The following is a 15,427-nucleotide window of genomic DNA, read 5'->3' as shown; positions in this document are numbered from 1 at the left end:
TTATTATGAACTGCTGACATGGTTGTGGTGGATCAACAGGAAATAACAGATTGCAAATGCTGCTAAAACACAGACTTTCCTTGGGTATTAGACAATGAGCTGAAAGATGTCAGTGCCTTTCGTAGGAAGAACATCTGCGTGTTCTCTCTCTCTCTCTCACACACACACACACACACTGTCTTCCTTTGACAGCACAGGGGCCATGTTTACTGCCTTTTGGTGGCTTGGTTGCTACTAGGAAACCTGCTGCAGAAAGTGGGACTCAAAAGCTGCTTGATAGCTGGGCTATAAACACTACCGTATAGATGATTTAATTTTCAACTACTTCTATACAACATGGGAATTTCACCTGGTCACAAATCAGGTGCTCATTTTAAAGCGTGTTATTAGTCAAGCCTGCCATATGGAAACAGTGAAAATGAAGTGTTTTGTTGTAATATTGCTTTACACTTAGTTGTCTTAACCCATAAATAATTCCTTTAATATTACGTACCATAGCTTAAACAGTATTTACATAGCTCCTACCATGCAAAACAGAGCTTTTCCGTCAAAAATTAAACATTTCACTACTTTAAACTTATGAACATTTAACAAACCCCTGCCTGACTCAAACTGCTGTTAAACCCTCAAACAAAACTAATGGTATTTTAAACAAATGTCTTGCAATTCAGGGATATAAAAATAGTCTGTTAAATCTCAACTTTACAATATGTACATTATTTGCACCGTTAAGTTACAAATACAGATTTAGCTATGAAATACTACATTATAAATATCAGATGGCTCTAATTTTTGCTTATATGCTACATTTGGAACTTGGGGTAGTGTTTCAAATATACAGGATTCTCAAGACTCATTTTCACAAAAGTTTAATATAAGCAGACTCACTGACTTAATGCAATTAACTTCATAAGTAGGGGCTGTAGCTTACACCATATTTTTAAGGGCAAGGAACATCATATATTTAAATTAATTTACCTGAGGGTCACTCAGATACAATGCAAAGCAAATAGAATAGTCAATCTGATACGCCTTTTGCCCTGTACAGAAACAGCATTCTTGCTTAGCATCAAAATGGTTGGGCTACAGTAATATCTATAGGATGAATAGGGTTGCACACTATAATTGAGATACTGTGTCTTAGCTAGGCAACAGAAGTAGCAGGCAAGTTCTAAACCTAAGATACTGACTGGCATTCTTGCTGGTAAGGCCCTCTAAAACCACATCTGAACAGTATTATAAACTCTTTCAATTTACTCTTCTACCACTCCCTCCTGATTCAACCGATTATTGATTGCAAGGCCTTTAAAGAGAACATGGACAAGAGACCGCCCCGTTACAGGTTACACAAGTTGTTTTAACCATTTATGTACATAACATTTGAAGAACAGTGAAGAAACAGTTCAAAATTAAGAAATTATACAGTTTTTGCCTTTGGGAGGTTTTCTCTTTTTTGATTTGGTTACCCTCTGTCCAAACTGAGAACTGGGGAGTTCAGCAGTCGGGCTAGAAAGGATATCTGTATAGTAGGGGTATCTGACTGGTCGGGGCTGTGGAATGGGCTGTCCTAAGAAGTACCCTTCTTCTTCAGAATCGGACGAGGAGGATGAAGACGAGCACCAAGAGTCTTCCTCCTCTCCAAAAAATCCAAGAAACTGGTCCCTCTGGTTCCTCATTGTGTAGTCAGAGGCAAGATGAGTATATTGGCTGTATGGGTTTGGAGTGTATGCTCGAACAGCATGACCTTTATTCTGAACAAACTTGTCATAATCCTGAGGAGAATAAAAATTAAGTCTTTCCTTTGGCGGAGATTTTCTTTCTGCAACCAAGTGAAGCGCATTATCAGACCTAGACTTCCTACTCCTCCTGCGACGATGCTGGTGTCTCTTCCCAGGGTCTTCAAACTTATAAACACGCCTACGAGTCCTTTCACTCATAGGAGGCTGGCGGATTTCGAGATTCTCGTAACTTCCATTATCAATGACATCATCTGAAAACTTGACTTGCTGAGGTCTGGTCTGCGATTTGGATCTTCTCAGTACTGGCACGTGCATTGGCTTTTCCTCTGGCAGGGTCTTCCCTTGGCATAATTCAGAACTTAAACTTTTTAAAGACTCTGTACTCCTATGAAGCATTGAGGAGTTCAGAGTGCCCATGTTGCTCATTTTCTCACAATCCTCTACTTCCAGCTCTGGGTAGGTTTGTAAGGAATACAAGGAAGGTCTTGGTTTGACTTCTCCATCAACTGAAGCACCTAAGAGGAATACATTATAATGAAGTAGGTTTAATGAATCCACCACCATTATTTCCCACAGTTCAGATGCAAATGTTTATACATTTCAGCTCTTGCTAAGTTACTCAAGTATGGGTTATGAAGGATAGCGAAATAAGAACGGTCGGTTTTATTTGGCCCCTGTGGCAGTTTATTTCCTGGGGTAAAATCAACAACTTCAATACTAAAAAAAGCACAACTACTTTGGGGTAAAATCATAGAAGAGCTCAACAACTTCAATCCTAAAAAAATTGTTAACAACTGGTTGGCCCTCTCGGCCCTTCACTTCATCAAATCTGGCCCTATTTGAAAAAAGTTTGGACACCACTGCCCTATAGTTATTAGAAATCGTAGGCCCTTATCTCCCCTACCCCGTTTCCTCTTTGTCAGGCTCAGCTAAGGCAAAAGGGAGGAGGAAAGCAGCATCGGAAACTTATATGCAGTGTTCAGCTGGCTAGTAATTTAGAGAGAAGAAACCTGTATCAAAGACTCATATCTCATCAAGTCCCTCTTCCCTAATCAAATTCCCATGCCTTGACATGGGTGGTATCTATACAACGAGCACAAGAGAAAGAAAGAAAGCCTTGCACAGAGCATACCTCTTGCAGCCTACTAGTAAGAAGCAAATCTGTTGGGATGAATGCTAACTATAGATTAGGCATCAGTGCTTTCTAAATGGAAGTGCAAATCACAATATTACGTTCTCTTGATCCTCTTACCTGTGATATTAGATAAAGCCAGGGAATCCATTGAATCCCGAACACACTGCTCTTGTTTCAGGTTTGACAATCTCTCCAGCGAATCGTCATACCATTGCTTTTGGTCATGTTTGTATCTAGTTGCGGCATGTTCCATGTCCAACTCTTGGATTTTCCTGCTGCTGGCAGGGCCTGGGTGGCTACCATATGCAGAGTCGCCTAGGCCATCTTGGGACTGTGCCCAGTACATATTTGAGTGGTATTTCTTGCTCGCTAGGCTCTGACTGTTTTTCTTCATCTCTGATCTGCCTTTCACCATGCTCTCGCAAATCCACTGCTCGTTTGATCTGACGTCTGCTTCCACTGGCTGCTGAAAAAGGCCTTTGTCGCCAAACTTTAGGAGCAGCTGAGTCATGTAGTCTTCATGCTCAGCCCATTCTTCTGGATCATCAGGCATTTCCTCCCGCCTTCCTTTCCAGAGCTCTTCATCAGCAAAGCCTACTCCTTGCCTTGAAAGACTTAAGTCATCCAGTTTCCGTGAGAGTGTATCATCGGCAGTGCTAGAAAGGCCAGGGAATTTGTAGTTCAGGGCCGGGGACAAGAGGAGAGACTGCCTGCACTGATCTGCTGACCGGCTGCTTTTCCCCATGCGAACGCTTCTCCTGGAGTCTCTCGAGCGGGCAGACTGGAAAGCGGAGTCGGAAGAGTCCGAAGCATGGACATCCTCTCCCAGACTGCATGACTTGGAGCAATAAATCTGTCCTTGCTTGGGAAGGAAAGGGCAGCCAAGTAAGGAAACTTTGCAGTGAGCGCAAGAAAAGCATGTTTCTGTGGCATGCCAATGTTGTCCGTCGTAAGTCATCTGAGCGTGGTCAACCCCTGGTTAAGAAAAGGAGTAGTTGAGATTATTATTTTTATTGTACATGTCTGCTAGAAGCATGCTGGTGTCAATTAAAAAAGAAAAAACTGGAGCCACACTGCTGAAGACTAACAGATCTGTTGCAGCAAAGCTTTTTGTGGCACCAGAACCCACTTCACAACAGTGGATGGATGAAAAGTTTTCACTTGGCGGTATACCAGTTTTCAGAACTAGCTGTTTTTTGCTAATTTAACACAGCTGAAGTAATAAAAGGAACTCATACTTCAAATTAAATCAAATTGATATTGCCGGCAGACTAGTTCAGCAAACATGCTGGAACTTCCCCTTGAAGCCTTTCATCGAGTATGGTGACTGAGGTCATCATTCTGAGATTAAAGTCAACTAAATGTTTATTTTTTAAATTAACAGACACAAACTTGGAAGATTAAGCCCTGCCCCCTCAAAAAACAAAACTCTAGATGCCAGCTGTCCCCCCCAAATAGGCAACACTTTTAACATTCATTTTCAGAGACCCCTTCACCTACAGATTAGAAACTTGAGCTTCTAGCTTAGTTTGTAGTCTACCCATTCCCCCCTGTGTTAACATACACTTACCTATGTGTTCCCCACAAGTCTCACAATACTCTGCATAGAGGGACTCAAAGCAGCCACAACAGAATGGGCGCCCGTCCTTCATAATGTATCTCTGTCCTCCAAGGATGGTTTCACACTCAAGGCAACAAAAGTGTTTCATGTGCCAGTGGCGACCTTCCGCTTCTGTGCATTCATCAGCAAAAATAATCTAGGAGGGAAAAAATAGTTTAGGCAAAGCCGTGGATAGCACAGTTGCAGCCACTATATTTAACAATATTTTTTTGCAAGGAACGTTTCTTCAATTTACTGGATCAGTTAATGTGTGAAAAGTCAAGAGAATCTCAGTGTGGTATTCAACGTGTTTATTTCAATAGGTCTTAGTCTGAGCAAAAGTTAGTAGAATACTACCCTCAAGTTTTCAGTTGTCTTCAGGAAGCTAGCTGTTTAACTGAGCAAAGAACACAATTCTCATTTCGACCTCCGGCTTTTAAGTGTTATGGGAATGTGGTATTACCTCATCACATGCCGAGCAACGCGGCTTGAGTAGCTCAGCATGGTGCCTTCCACAATGAATTTTTCCATCTTGGTAGAAATAGATTAAGTCAACAAGTAGTTCATTGCATGTGAAACACACAAAGCAGGATGGATGCCAGCAGACTCCCGGCCCAGCTCTTGAGGCAAATACTGCAACTTCACCTCCACTGATCTTTGTACCACACTGAAAATAAAATACAAATTAACAGGCAAGTTCAAATTAGTTTTCCATTGTATGAATGTTGAATCTTCAACATACTTTATAGCCTAATTCCATCCTTCTTTTTTCCAATTAACATAATTAACAGTTTATTCTAGTTCAATATTTACTTGCTCTTTCCATTTTAACAGAGCTGAACCGCATACCTTTTATGCAGCCTTATTAAATTTGTGCAGTTTTCAAACTTTAGTCCATTAACTTTGGTTCTTATGTAGATTTAAATATCCGCAGTTGAGCTTCACACAGGTCCAACACTATTTTTAATTTGGGTAATAAGAACATTACCTGCTCACAAAGTGCATGCATCACTCCTCTTGAGAGCAACTTAACCGTGCCTCGTCCCAGAGCTTCCTTCTTTCGTTGTGAACTAAATATTTGAAGTTCCTTCTTCTCTTCTTCACTTAGAGACTGACAGTATCTCACCTTCAACAAAAGGAAAGGATAACAACTTTAAGATCTATGCTAGTTATATTGGAAAGAAATGCACATATCAAGACACATTGTCAAGACACAAAGACTTTAGCAACTAATCCACACCTAATGACCCACCTAAGTGGTACTCAGGATATCACTCAAGAAATCACTCAAGATATCTCTCAAGTAATTAAGGAACAAAAGAAGAAAAGGCACACTAGCCTGGGAACTTCCTCTCTGCCCAGAACATTGGAGGCTATACACCACACCCCCTCTACAGTATTTATAGGAACTCAAACACTGAGATCCTGCTCTGTTCCAGTAACAAGAAGCCGAAAGCACCAGCCTGAAGATGACGAGTGAGACCTCGTCGAAACGTCGCCTAGACACCCCAACTTTTACACGGGAAGACACCCGAGGACACCAAAACCTGCATTCCTGTACCCGTGAAAATCTACGAAAGCATATATATATATATATATATATAAAATAAAACCAGTCTGCCTTTCCTCAGAAATCTATCTCAGAAGTGACTATGTCCATCAAAATGGAAGAGAGCTGAAAACAGATTCTTCTGACATTTTTTACTCCTGTTCAATGATTCAGGTCTTTGGTAATGGGAACTGGTACAGTGACATGAGACAACCATCACAAGATGTGAGTGCAGTTCTACCCTATATGCAGACATTGCTTTCTGGAGATGGTATAAGGACATTTAGTTTTACAAGTTAATACAATATGCTTTATGCAGAGTTCCTTGCAGGTTTTTTTTTTCTTTTAGACTATAACAGTGAAGTAAAGGGATGGAAGAGATTAAAACCTGATTAGGTATATACACTGTATGAGCCTCAGGGTTTTGTAATTTAGGACTGTTTGGGGAAACATTACTTATATCAGCACAGTTAACACATTACATTCAATGGATACACCACTGAGACTTAGCAAACAGTACTTGCCCCAAGCCTTGACAGTAGCTTCTTGTCTAGAACCTTTAATGAGATACTACAAACCCAACCTGCCTAGCCCAAACCTCTACTTCATCCAGCACCTATACTCACTGTACCAACACAACACATGACTTGATTAGATATCATCAAGCAAGTACTTTTCAAAGGAAAAAGCTGAGAAGTTTGGTTACTTATACCCAAAGACATTTGCATTCAGTGTACAAGAGAGCTACTTGCCTCAGAGAACTTACTTCACCTCCTGTGTTTCTGTGTGAGTTGGCCTTCCTAGTTTACTCCTTTTCAGGTCATTTTGCTGTGTCTCTGCATCTTTGCACCAGGAATGACAATCACAACAGATGCAGAGATGCGGCAGTATTACCTGCTCTCGGAATAGTTCGCTGGCACACCAGAGCAGGGAATCATGCAAATACACAGAAGGTAGATTCCTCTGTAGAGGGGAATCTTGTGATCTCTTGCAACACACTTTTATTTACTAAATCTATACAACATTATCTGGTGAAGGGCTTTTGACAAAGTTAAAATATCATAAGCCACACAGTAAAGCAACCAGCACATTCTAACAGCCAGCAAGATTGTAAAATGCCAAATGCATTTCAAAAGCCTAGGATGTTTTATTTAATAGCCTGGTGCCGAAAAGATAGCAATACTGGTGCCAGGTAATCCTCCCATAAATTCTAGTGTCACCTACACTCCTAACAGAGGAGGAAACTTCAGGTAGCTATGTCTCAAGTCATTCAAAGTATCAGTGCCCGGCCTCAGAAGTGAACAAGAAGTGGAAGTCTTACTACCCAAATAAACTCTGCAGTCAAAATGATGACAGCATTACGTCGTGCATAGGTCTGCCTTTGAAGACAGTATACAGATGTTTCAGTTGGTACCAAATATAGCTATATTCTGTACCAACTGAAACATCTATATACTGTCTTCAAAGGGAGACCCAAGCATGATGTACCACAGTAATCCATTCAGGAGTTTGCCAGGGAATGGAGAACTGTGGCCAGATATAATAGTTCCCTATAACACAGTGCCGTAATTGAGAAATCACAGGCTTGTTGCACATTCAGCAAATTGGTCCCTCTGCCTGGACTGCAGGGCAAGAAATGCTTGACCATATCTACCTCATTATCATGGGGTGGCAGCTGATACAGAAGCTGCTTAATTCGGTGTTTCTCTCCTGGACTGTTAACGTAAGGGATCTTCTCCTCAGACAAACAAGCAAAGTAGAGCTGTACCTGAACAGAGACCAGAAATATACATAATGACCCATGCGCTCCCTCTTATCTACTGCTGTTATCTTAGGGTTTTGTTGTTTTTAAACAAAAGACACTAGGATTTTCTTCTTTAGATGTTCGGCAAAGTTTGCATTCCTCTTGCTAAGAAGAGCAGGTGAGCCAACTCTGCGAAACTGGATTGCCTCAGATAGCCAGCACCCAGCTGTTGAATTGCTGTTTTGGAATGCTATTTGCAGTGACAATTAGGGGTGCCATAAATTATGCACATCTAATTTCCACATCCTTCAAGGATTGTCAGCAAGTCTGTTAAAATTCCACATTCTCTTTCTGCATTTTATCACCCAACGTGTGAAGATATCCAGAAAAAATAACAGTTATAATCGACAGGCTTTAATCTTACAGGTTAAATAAAGAAACAAACATTGTTTTGTAAATTAATTATTTCCATGTGAACTTTGCTAGAAACTGTTGAATTTTTATCTTTGGAGAAGGTTGGAAGAAACTCCATTTCTTATCTGATAAAAGTGGAAATCCACTAAGAACTTGTCCTTTTTTTCAGTGTAGGTCTCAAAAAATAAAATTATTCCACCAAAAGTTTATTTGGTAGTATTGTTTTTAAGTTAAGATTAACAAAAATACTGACAAATCCCCAATATAAAATAAGGTCTTTTGCTTCATCTACAGTTAAGGTTAAGGAGTTAAAAGTTTGACTATCATTTCCTGCAGAAAATCATGAGAATAGTGCTGCCTAAGTGAGGGGAAATTGGGTTAATCTTTTGCTTTTGGACCACTGACTATGCATGTCAGCACAAAAGGACACTTAAGGGTCAAAGAAGTTAAGGTCCGAAAAATAACTTGCTGTAGAAAATGTTCTAAATCAAATTAACAAATAAAAGAACCGCCTCTTTTTGTAAACTTGAAATGAGCAGTTTCTGCTCTTACCTGTTCAGGTCTAAGACCTGGAGGAACCCATGCATATTCTTCTAGGGCGCAACCAGAGTCATCATCAGATGTCGAGCTTCGCTGGAAGCCAAATGTCAGGTTGCCCCCCTTTGGCTCCATCTCTAAAACACACGCGGTCAGTGGGGAAGTGTCAGGATACCCAGTTGCAGTTCATCAATTAAGAGCTCTGAAAACAAGTTGGAAAGTCAAATGTTACAACAAAAAATCTTGCTTGCTGTTTTCAAAACAAAGAAATGTCAAACTCTCTGGTGCGCATACATATTATGTGATAACAGCCCAAGGGGGTTAAAAAAAACCAAGCCTGTTTTTCAAATAAACAGTTGAGGGTTTTTTAATCACGTGTTTCTAAAAATTTAAAGCCCAAACCCACAAAAACTCTACAGACTGAGCAGCGGTGTAATGGAGAAATACTTCTATAACCTATATACATGGAATATAAATAAAGATACAGAATTAGCAAATGGGGAAAAAAAATGTCAAGAAGAAATGTATGATGTGGTTGGGTCATCATAAATGATCCCAAGGCAACTCTTACATATACTCTGGGCCATTTTAGATGCTTGTTCGCAGCATCTCACGCTCAGTGGCATAATGATAAATATTTGTGCTTCGCTGAACTGCTCACTTCTGGCTGTATGATTTCAACTTGTAAAATGCACTGGGCTTTAACAAAAGATCTCAAACTAGACGAGACAGAACTTTTAGCTTTTAATTAGAAATACAAACACACTATTGGAAAGAAGTGTCACTATTTAAACCACTAAAATGAACTTCCCCAAGGAAAAATGTGCTTTGGTGGTAGTGATAGCTACTTACAAAAAAAAGTTACAGACCATAATTCTTTAATAATATGCTGAGTTAGATCCTGAAATATGTGTCAATATGCCAAGCTAATTTGAGAAACACAGGGCTGTATTAAACTAGTTAGTCCCAACTAGCAGAAGCCCACACAAGGACTTCCACTAGTGCAAAAAGACTTATTCTTGCCCCTTCCAAAATTGTCTTGGTTGGGGTTGGGAAAACCCCTAAAACAGGGCACAGACAGGCAGCAGAGGGAAAATGCTGTGTTGAGTAAGCTTAAATTCTGATGGAACATTTGCCTTAGCGCAATGTTGAATTCCTCTCATACACAAATTTTGAGATCAATAAGAACCATCACTACTTATAAACAGGGTTATCACTGTGGAAGGTGAGTCATCCCCTACCATCAGATAACTTCTGCAAGTTAAATCTATAGCACAGAGAGAGAACTGTTGGAATGATTACAAGGGGCAACTCAATGTGGTTTAAAGTACAAATTTGTTTTAACCCTCGTAAACCAATCAGTGCATGCTTTTCTAAGCAGTGAACTGCACATTTTGGACAGTGAAAATAAGTCAAACTCAATAGGTTTGCCAAGATTAAATTTGGTCCATGTGTGAGCTACAAATATACCCCCTATTGTTCTCTCACCTCTGCCCCTCCTTTTCTTTTTGTTGTCTTGAATGAACTTCCTGTCCTTCCTATGCAGTCCGATAGCTGTGTGTGGTAGAGAGACCATCTTACATTTGAACAGTTTATCTCCTTCAGTTTCATGTTAGTAGAACAGATTTTGCTAACTCTTATCTCTTGGTGTCATTTGCAAAAATTTAAGGGAGGAAACAAGTAATACTACAGTCTCTTGAGCATTCAAATCTGTCTCTTTTCCTTGAATGCAAAATGCTAGATAGAAAGAGATCAATATTATATGCAACAAATCTTCACGGTAAGTTTAATTTTATTCAGCACATTGCTGGTAGCAAAAATAATTTGACATTTAGGCCACACTAGTTACCTTCATGAAACTGCTTTTCAAGCTGGTAAGACTAATATCCATTTTACTGAGCTGATCAAAACCCCATTTTTTAAACTCATTGTGGCACAGTGTCGAGTTTCATTACAGAGTTTAAGCACATGGAAAATATTAATCAGTTCTAAAACAAAAATTTACAGAAGTAAACTAGGCTGAGTTCAGTTGGACTTACTCCAAGGAAAGTGTGTGTTAGGAATGCAGTCTCAAAAAAAGAAAGTGCTAATTAATACTTTAATTTATATACTGAAGATCAGCAATGCCATTTTATTGATGTATTATACAGTAATGGAAAGGAACCATTCCAAGAATATAGAGCACACTGATGGTTCAAAATATCATTAAATATACAGGCATTCATTTGGATCCCAAAGATGCACTTGCAATTATATATATTATCCATAGATGGGCACCTTTTACATTTTGCTCAAGAGTTTTCTAAGAGTGAACAGAAGCAAAACCCAAATCATACTCTGCTTGTGTATGCTGAAGCAAGAGAACTCAAAGACAGTTACAAGCAGTGGAAATAACTTTGGAGGTCAACTCCATGCTCCACAGTAACTCAACAATACAGCCTCTGCTTAAAAGCCACCAATGAAGAAGCAGACCACCATCTCAAGAGGCTCTTACTGACTGGGGAAAGCTTCCTATGTTAAACCAAAATTTGGTTTCTATCAATTAAAGTAAAGGTAAAGGGACCCCTAACCATTAGGTCCAGTCGTGGCCAACTCTGGGGTTGCGACGCTCATCTCCCTTTATTGGCCGAGGGAGCCGGCGTACAGCTTCCAGGTCATGTGGCCAGCATGACTAAGCCGCTTCTGGCGAACCAGAGCAGCGCACAGAAACGCTGTTTACCTTCCCGCCAGAGTGGTACCTATTTTTCTACTTGCATTTTGACATGCTTTCGAACTGCTAGGTTGGCAGGAGCAGGGACCGAGCAACGGGAGCGCACCCCGTCGCAGGGATTCGAAACGCCGACCTTCCGATCGGCAAACCCTAGGCTCTGTGGTTTAACTTACAGCTTTTAGAGAAAAAGACTGCAAGACAGCTCTTCGGATATCAGGAAACAGTTATGTCTCCCATTAGTCTTTTCCAAGCATGCTTGATTCTTTCAGCCATTCCTCCTGAGACTTGCATTTCCAGAGACCTTACCAATATGGGTTTTGCCAGTTTCCTCCTTAAAATACAGTAGCCAGAACTGGCCACCCCACATGAAGCTTCACCAGTAAGTGCATAATAGAACAGAACTATGACTTTTCTTTTTGCAGTCTAGACACTTGCAATCTAGACATTATGTTTCTATTTAAGCATCCAAAGACTGCATTAGCTTCAGTACTATACAGAGCTTACCACTTAACGAACCAAACATTACTTTCCTGCTGCTCAGTTTCTTTGACCCAATCCAAAATTTCAAAAACAGCACTTTAATAATTCTATGTCGTTTTTTCTTCACTAGGAAGCTTAACTGCACTGTGCTGAAAATTTCTTCTGCACAGTTTTCAACCATTCTCTATTAATGAGGGGGAGAAACACTGGATTTTGTAATTTTCTAAGAGAAAAGTTCTTATGGATGAAGTGCAAGGCATTTACCTTACTATCAAGGTGGCCACTGTTTTTGGTGACTGCCCATTCCTTCACTCCAGTACTTTTTTTTCGGGGGGGGGGGTTGCAGGGGTAACCATACCCCTAAACATATTGTGATTTTTTTGTATTTTTGTCCATTTACTGTATTTATTTTCCCCCATTTATTTATCTTTGTCCATTTACTGTATTTTTGTCCATTTACTGTATTTATTTTTCCTGATTTGAACTATAAAATGGTGGTTTTCTTGAGTCAAAATGAGAGTACCCTAAACACCTTTTTTGGGGGGGGGTTAGATCAGGAAACTAATGGGCAGCTGCAGGGAACTGCAGAGCACTGAAGAAATGGTCCGTGGAAAGAAAAGCCATACAAAACGAAACCTCACGAAGATTAAATAAGCTCAATAGCAGGCTTCTTCAACTTCGGCCCTCCAGATGTTTTTGGCCTACAACTCCCATGATCCCTAGCTAGCAGGACCAGTGGTCAGGGATGGTGGGAATTGTAGTCTCAAAATATCTGGAGGGCCGAGGTTGAAGAAGCCTACTCAATACCAACCAAAATTATACATTTAAAAATTATTTATTGAGCAGTCTGCAAAGGAGGCAGAGAGGGAGAAAAAGAGAGAGAGAAGAAGCCTCTCTTTGCAGGGAAAGGAAATTAGAGGACAGGTTTTGGTGGAACACTAAATAAGACTAATTAAGTTACCTTGCTGCCTCTCTGGACACGAACACATATTTTGGCCAGCATTGCCATTCCGCTAGGTTAGGCAGTCCCAATGTAAAAGACTGAGAACTTGCTCAGCCTCCTTCACCAATCTTGTTCAATAAGCAACATTAAATAAGAGAATATTTGAAAAAAGTAAAAGCATGCTTTTAAGCCACTAAAACAAAGTGCCACATGAACCGGCCCATTCACAATTTCCACATTTGGAAGCCGTCCTTTGGGTACCCCCACATTCTGCAGTGAGGAAACCGGGAACTGAGCAAAGGGCCTTCCCAGCTGTGTCACCCTAACCTTTGGAATGCTCTTCTGAGGCAGCTTAGCTTGCCTGGAAGCCACCATCATATATTGCGTTCCCAGCATCAGGACCTCTCCATCTCTCTTAACTTTTATAAACAGGGGTGGAGAACATAAAGGCCATCCAGGTGGTTGCTGACTTCAATTTCCATCAGTTCCAGCCACCATGGAATAATAGGAGCTGCATTTGGAGGGCCCCAGGCTCCCACCCAGTTATAAATGATGGTTAAGTTAATTTTAGGCTGCATTGCAACCCTCAGATTTTACTATTATGTTTGTTTTAACTGTGTTGCCTTTTGTTTTGATAGACATTATTGTATTTATCTACAGTATTTATATGAGTTTGAGTATATACATATAAAAGGGTGGGAGAAAAATAATTTAACAAAATAAATATAGTCTTAAGAGTATCTTCGTCTGCACTGGAGGAACTGAAGGCTAATGTATAAAATTGCTTATTAAAATGTGTTTTTTTAAAAAGAAAAAACCAAGTTTGCACACATTCCAGGTACTGTTTCTGCTTAAGCAGCAACAATGCTTGGTACCTATAAGTTAATTTTAAATCAAGTTTTAGAACTAACTATATTCATTAAAAAACTAAAAAAAACCTGTACACTATTTAATATATGAGTGAAGAACAGGCTGAAAGTTTTTATGATTGAAGTTCTCAGCTCATGATACCATTGTAGATTGTGTTAAACATCTACATAGAAGAAAATACTATGTGACATCTTCCTGCTCTGTTCTGCAGAACATGAATGACCTTAAGTGCCACCTCTGTATAAGTGCTGACTAACTACTAAAGCTTACAAAGAGAATCCTTGTACTGGTGAATGAGCAATTATTAACCATGTAATTGGATTAAAGGGTAATTTGATTATGACGTTTAGATATACACCAGTGTAAATTTCACCTATTGTCATTTAATAAAAAGCTGTTCTAAAGGCAGAACTCTTTGCATAAAAGCTACCAGAGAAACCCAGTTTCTAAAAGATAGATGTATCCTTGTTCTCTGGGCAACAGTTGAAGCCATGTGTGAAACTAGCCCTTATGTTAAGATTTCCAGCTCCCAGAGTATGTATGCTCTGTGGTCACCTCTGACCAGATCGTAAGAGGTCACAATTCATAAGGCCAGTTACACAAACATCCTTCCCTGCCCCCTGCTGTTTAACTCTGTCCTGCAGGGCAAATTGTTTAACAACTTTTTGTTAAACTGCTTGTTAACAAGGCTATGGGGAATTCAAGATGCATATCACACCCCCAGCTCACAGTACACTGCAACTATAACCCAAAGGGTCAGAACTTGAGGTTAAAAAGCAGGTGTCTTTGTTGCTGTTCTAATGTGCATGATATTAAGAGAGCAAGGAGTGGCAATATTACCAAAGCTGGATATATTCCAAAGCATACATATATTTCAAGTGCAAGAGGAAGGGGTTATAAGGAACCAGACTTATTAAATTATATATTGAAATAATTTACACCTTAGTAACACTTGAGAAACAAAACAAAAAATAGCAAAAAGATCTTAGATGTTGATTAAAATATTTCAGTTTCTCTTTATCTTCAGATATCACAAAACACATTATATTTGTCCCTCTAAATCTCTATAGGCATGATCCAAAGTGCCACTGGAATACATTCAATGGCATAAGTCTATATATATGTGTGTCTACTCAGAAGTAAGTCCCATTGAGGTCAATGGGATTTATTCCTAGGAAAATGAGAGTAGGCTCCCACTGGAAAGAAATGAGATTTTAGAAATGCTTAACTTGGCTGTATCTTGCAGAGGAAAAGCACTGACATATTAATTAGAATGGAAACACACAAAAGGCTTTGTCTCAATGGAAATTAAGCTCAACAAAACAGTTTAGGGTAGGAAAGCTATATCCCAAAGAACTTTTTAACTTTTAAAAATATCCCTATTGATATATGCTTTACATTTCTCTTCAAACAGCCACCATAGGAAACAGCGGCCAGATTTTACTCCAGTGTAAATATATACTATGGGGACGCGGGTGGCACTGTGGGTAAAACCTCAGCGCCTAGGACTTGCAGATCGTCAGGTCGGCGGTTCGAATCCCCGCGGCGGGGTGCGCTCCCGTTGCTCAGTCCCAGCGCCTGCCAACCTAGCAATTCGAAAGCACCCCCGGGTGCAAGTACATAAATAGGGACAAGCTGCATCGCCAGATGCAGCTTGTCACACTGGCCACGTGACCCGGAAGTGTCTTCGGACAGCGCTGGCCCCC

The 15,427-nt window shown here is 40.1% G+C and overlaps 1 protein-coding gene across 2 annotated transcripts in view; it reads right to left on the bottom strand.

Annotated features, from left to right (window-relative positions):
• Window positions 1–454: 454 nt before the first annotated feature.
• PRICKLE1 (prickle planar cell polarity protein 1) overlaps window positions 455–15,427 on the bottom strand; it is a 68,832-nt gene continuing 53,859 nt past the window's right edge. For both annotated transcript variants that reach the window (XM_081877899.1, XM_081877900.1), the window contains exons 2-8: window positions 8,734–8,920; window positions 7,678–7,791; window positions 5,463–5,600; window positions 4,938–5,141; window positions 4,445–4,631; window positions 2,992–3,849; window positions 455–2,254 (exon numbers count right to left, since the gene is read on the bottom strand). In XM_081877899.1, coding sequence (XP_081734025.1) covers window positions 1,410–2,254; window positions 2,992–3,849; window positions 4,445–4,631; window positions 4,938–5,141; window positions 5,463–5,600; window positions 7,678–7,791; window positions 8,734–8,853 — 2,466 coding nt within the window. In that variant the 5' untranslated portion in view covers window positions 8,854–8,920 and the 3' untranslated portion in view covers window positions 455–1,409. The remainder of the gene's footprint in view (window positions 2,255–2,991; window positions 3,850–4,444; window positions 4,632–4,937; window positions 5,142–5,462; window positions 5,601–7,677; window positions 7,792–8,733; window positions 8,921–15,427) is intronic.

Source organism: Podarcis erhardii (assembly GCF_964252035.2).
Source record: "Podarcis erhardii genome assembly, chromosome: 10".
In the NCBI taxonomy this organism is placed as follows: domain Eukaryota; kingdom Metazoa; phylum Chordata; class Lepidosauria; order Squamata; family Lacertidae; genus Podarcis; species Podarcis erhardii.
This window is presented reverse-complemented; position numbering and strand designations above follow the sequence as displayed.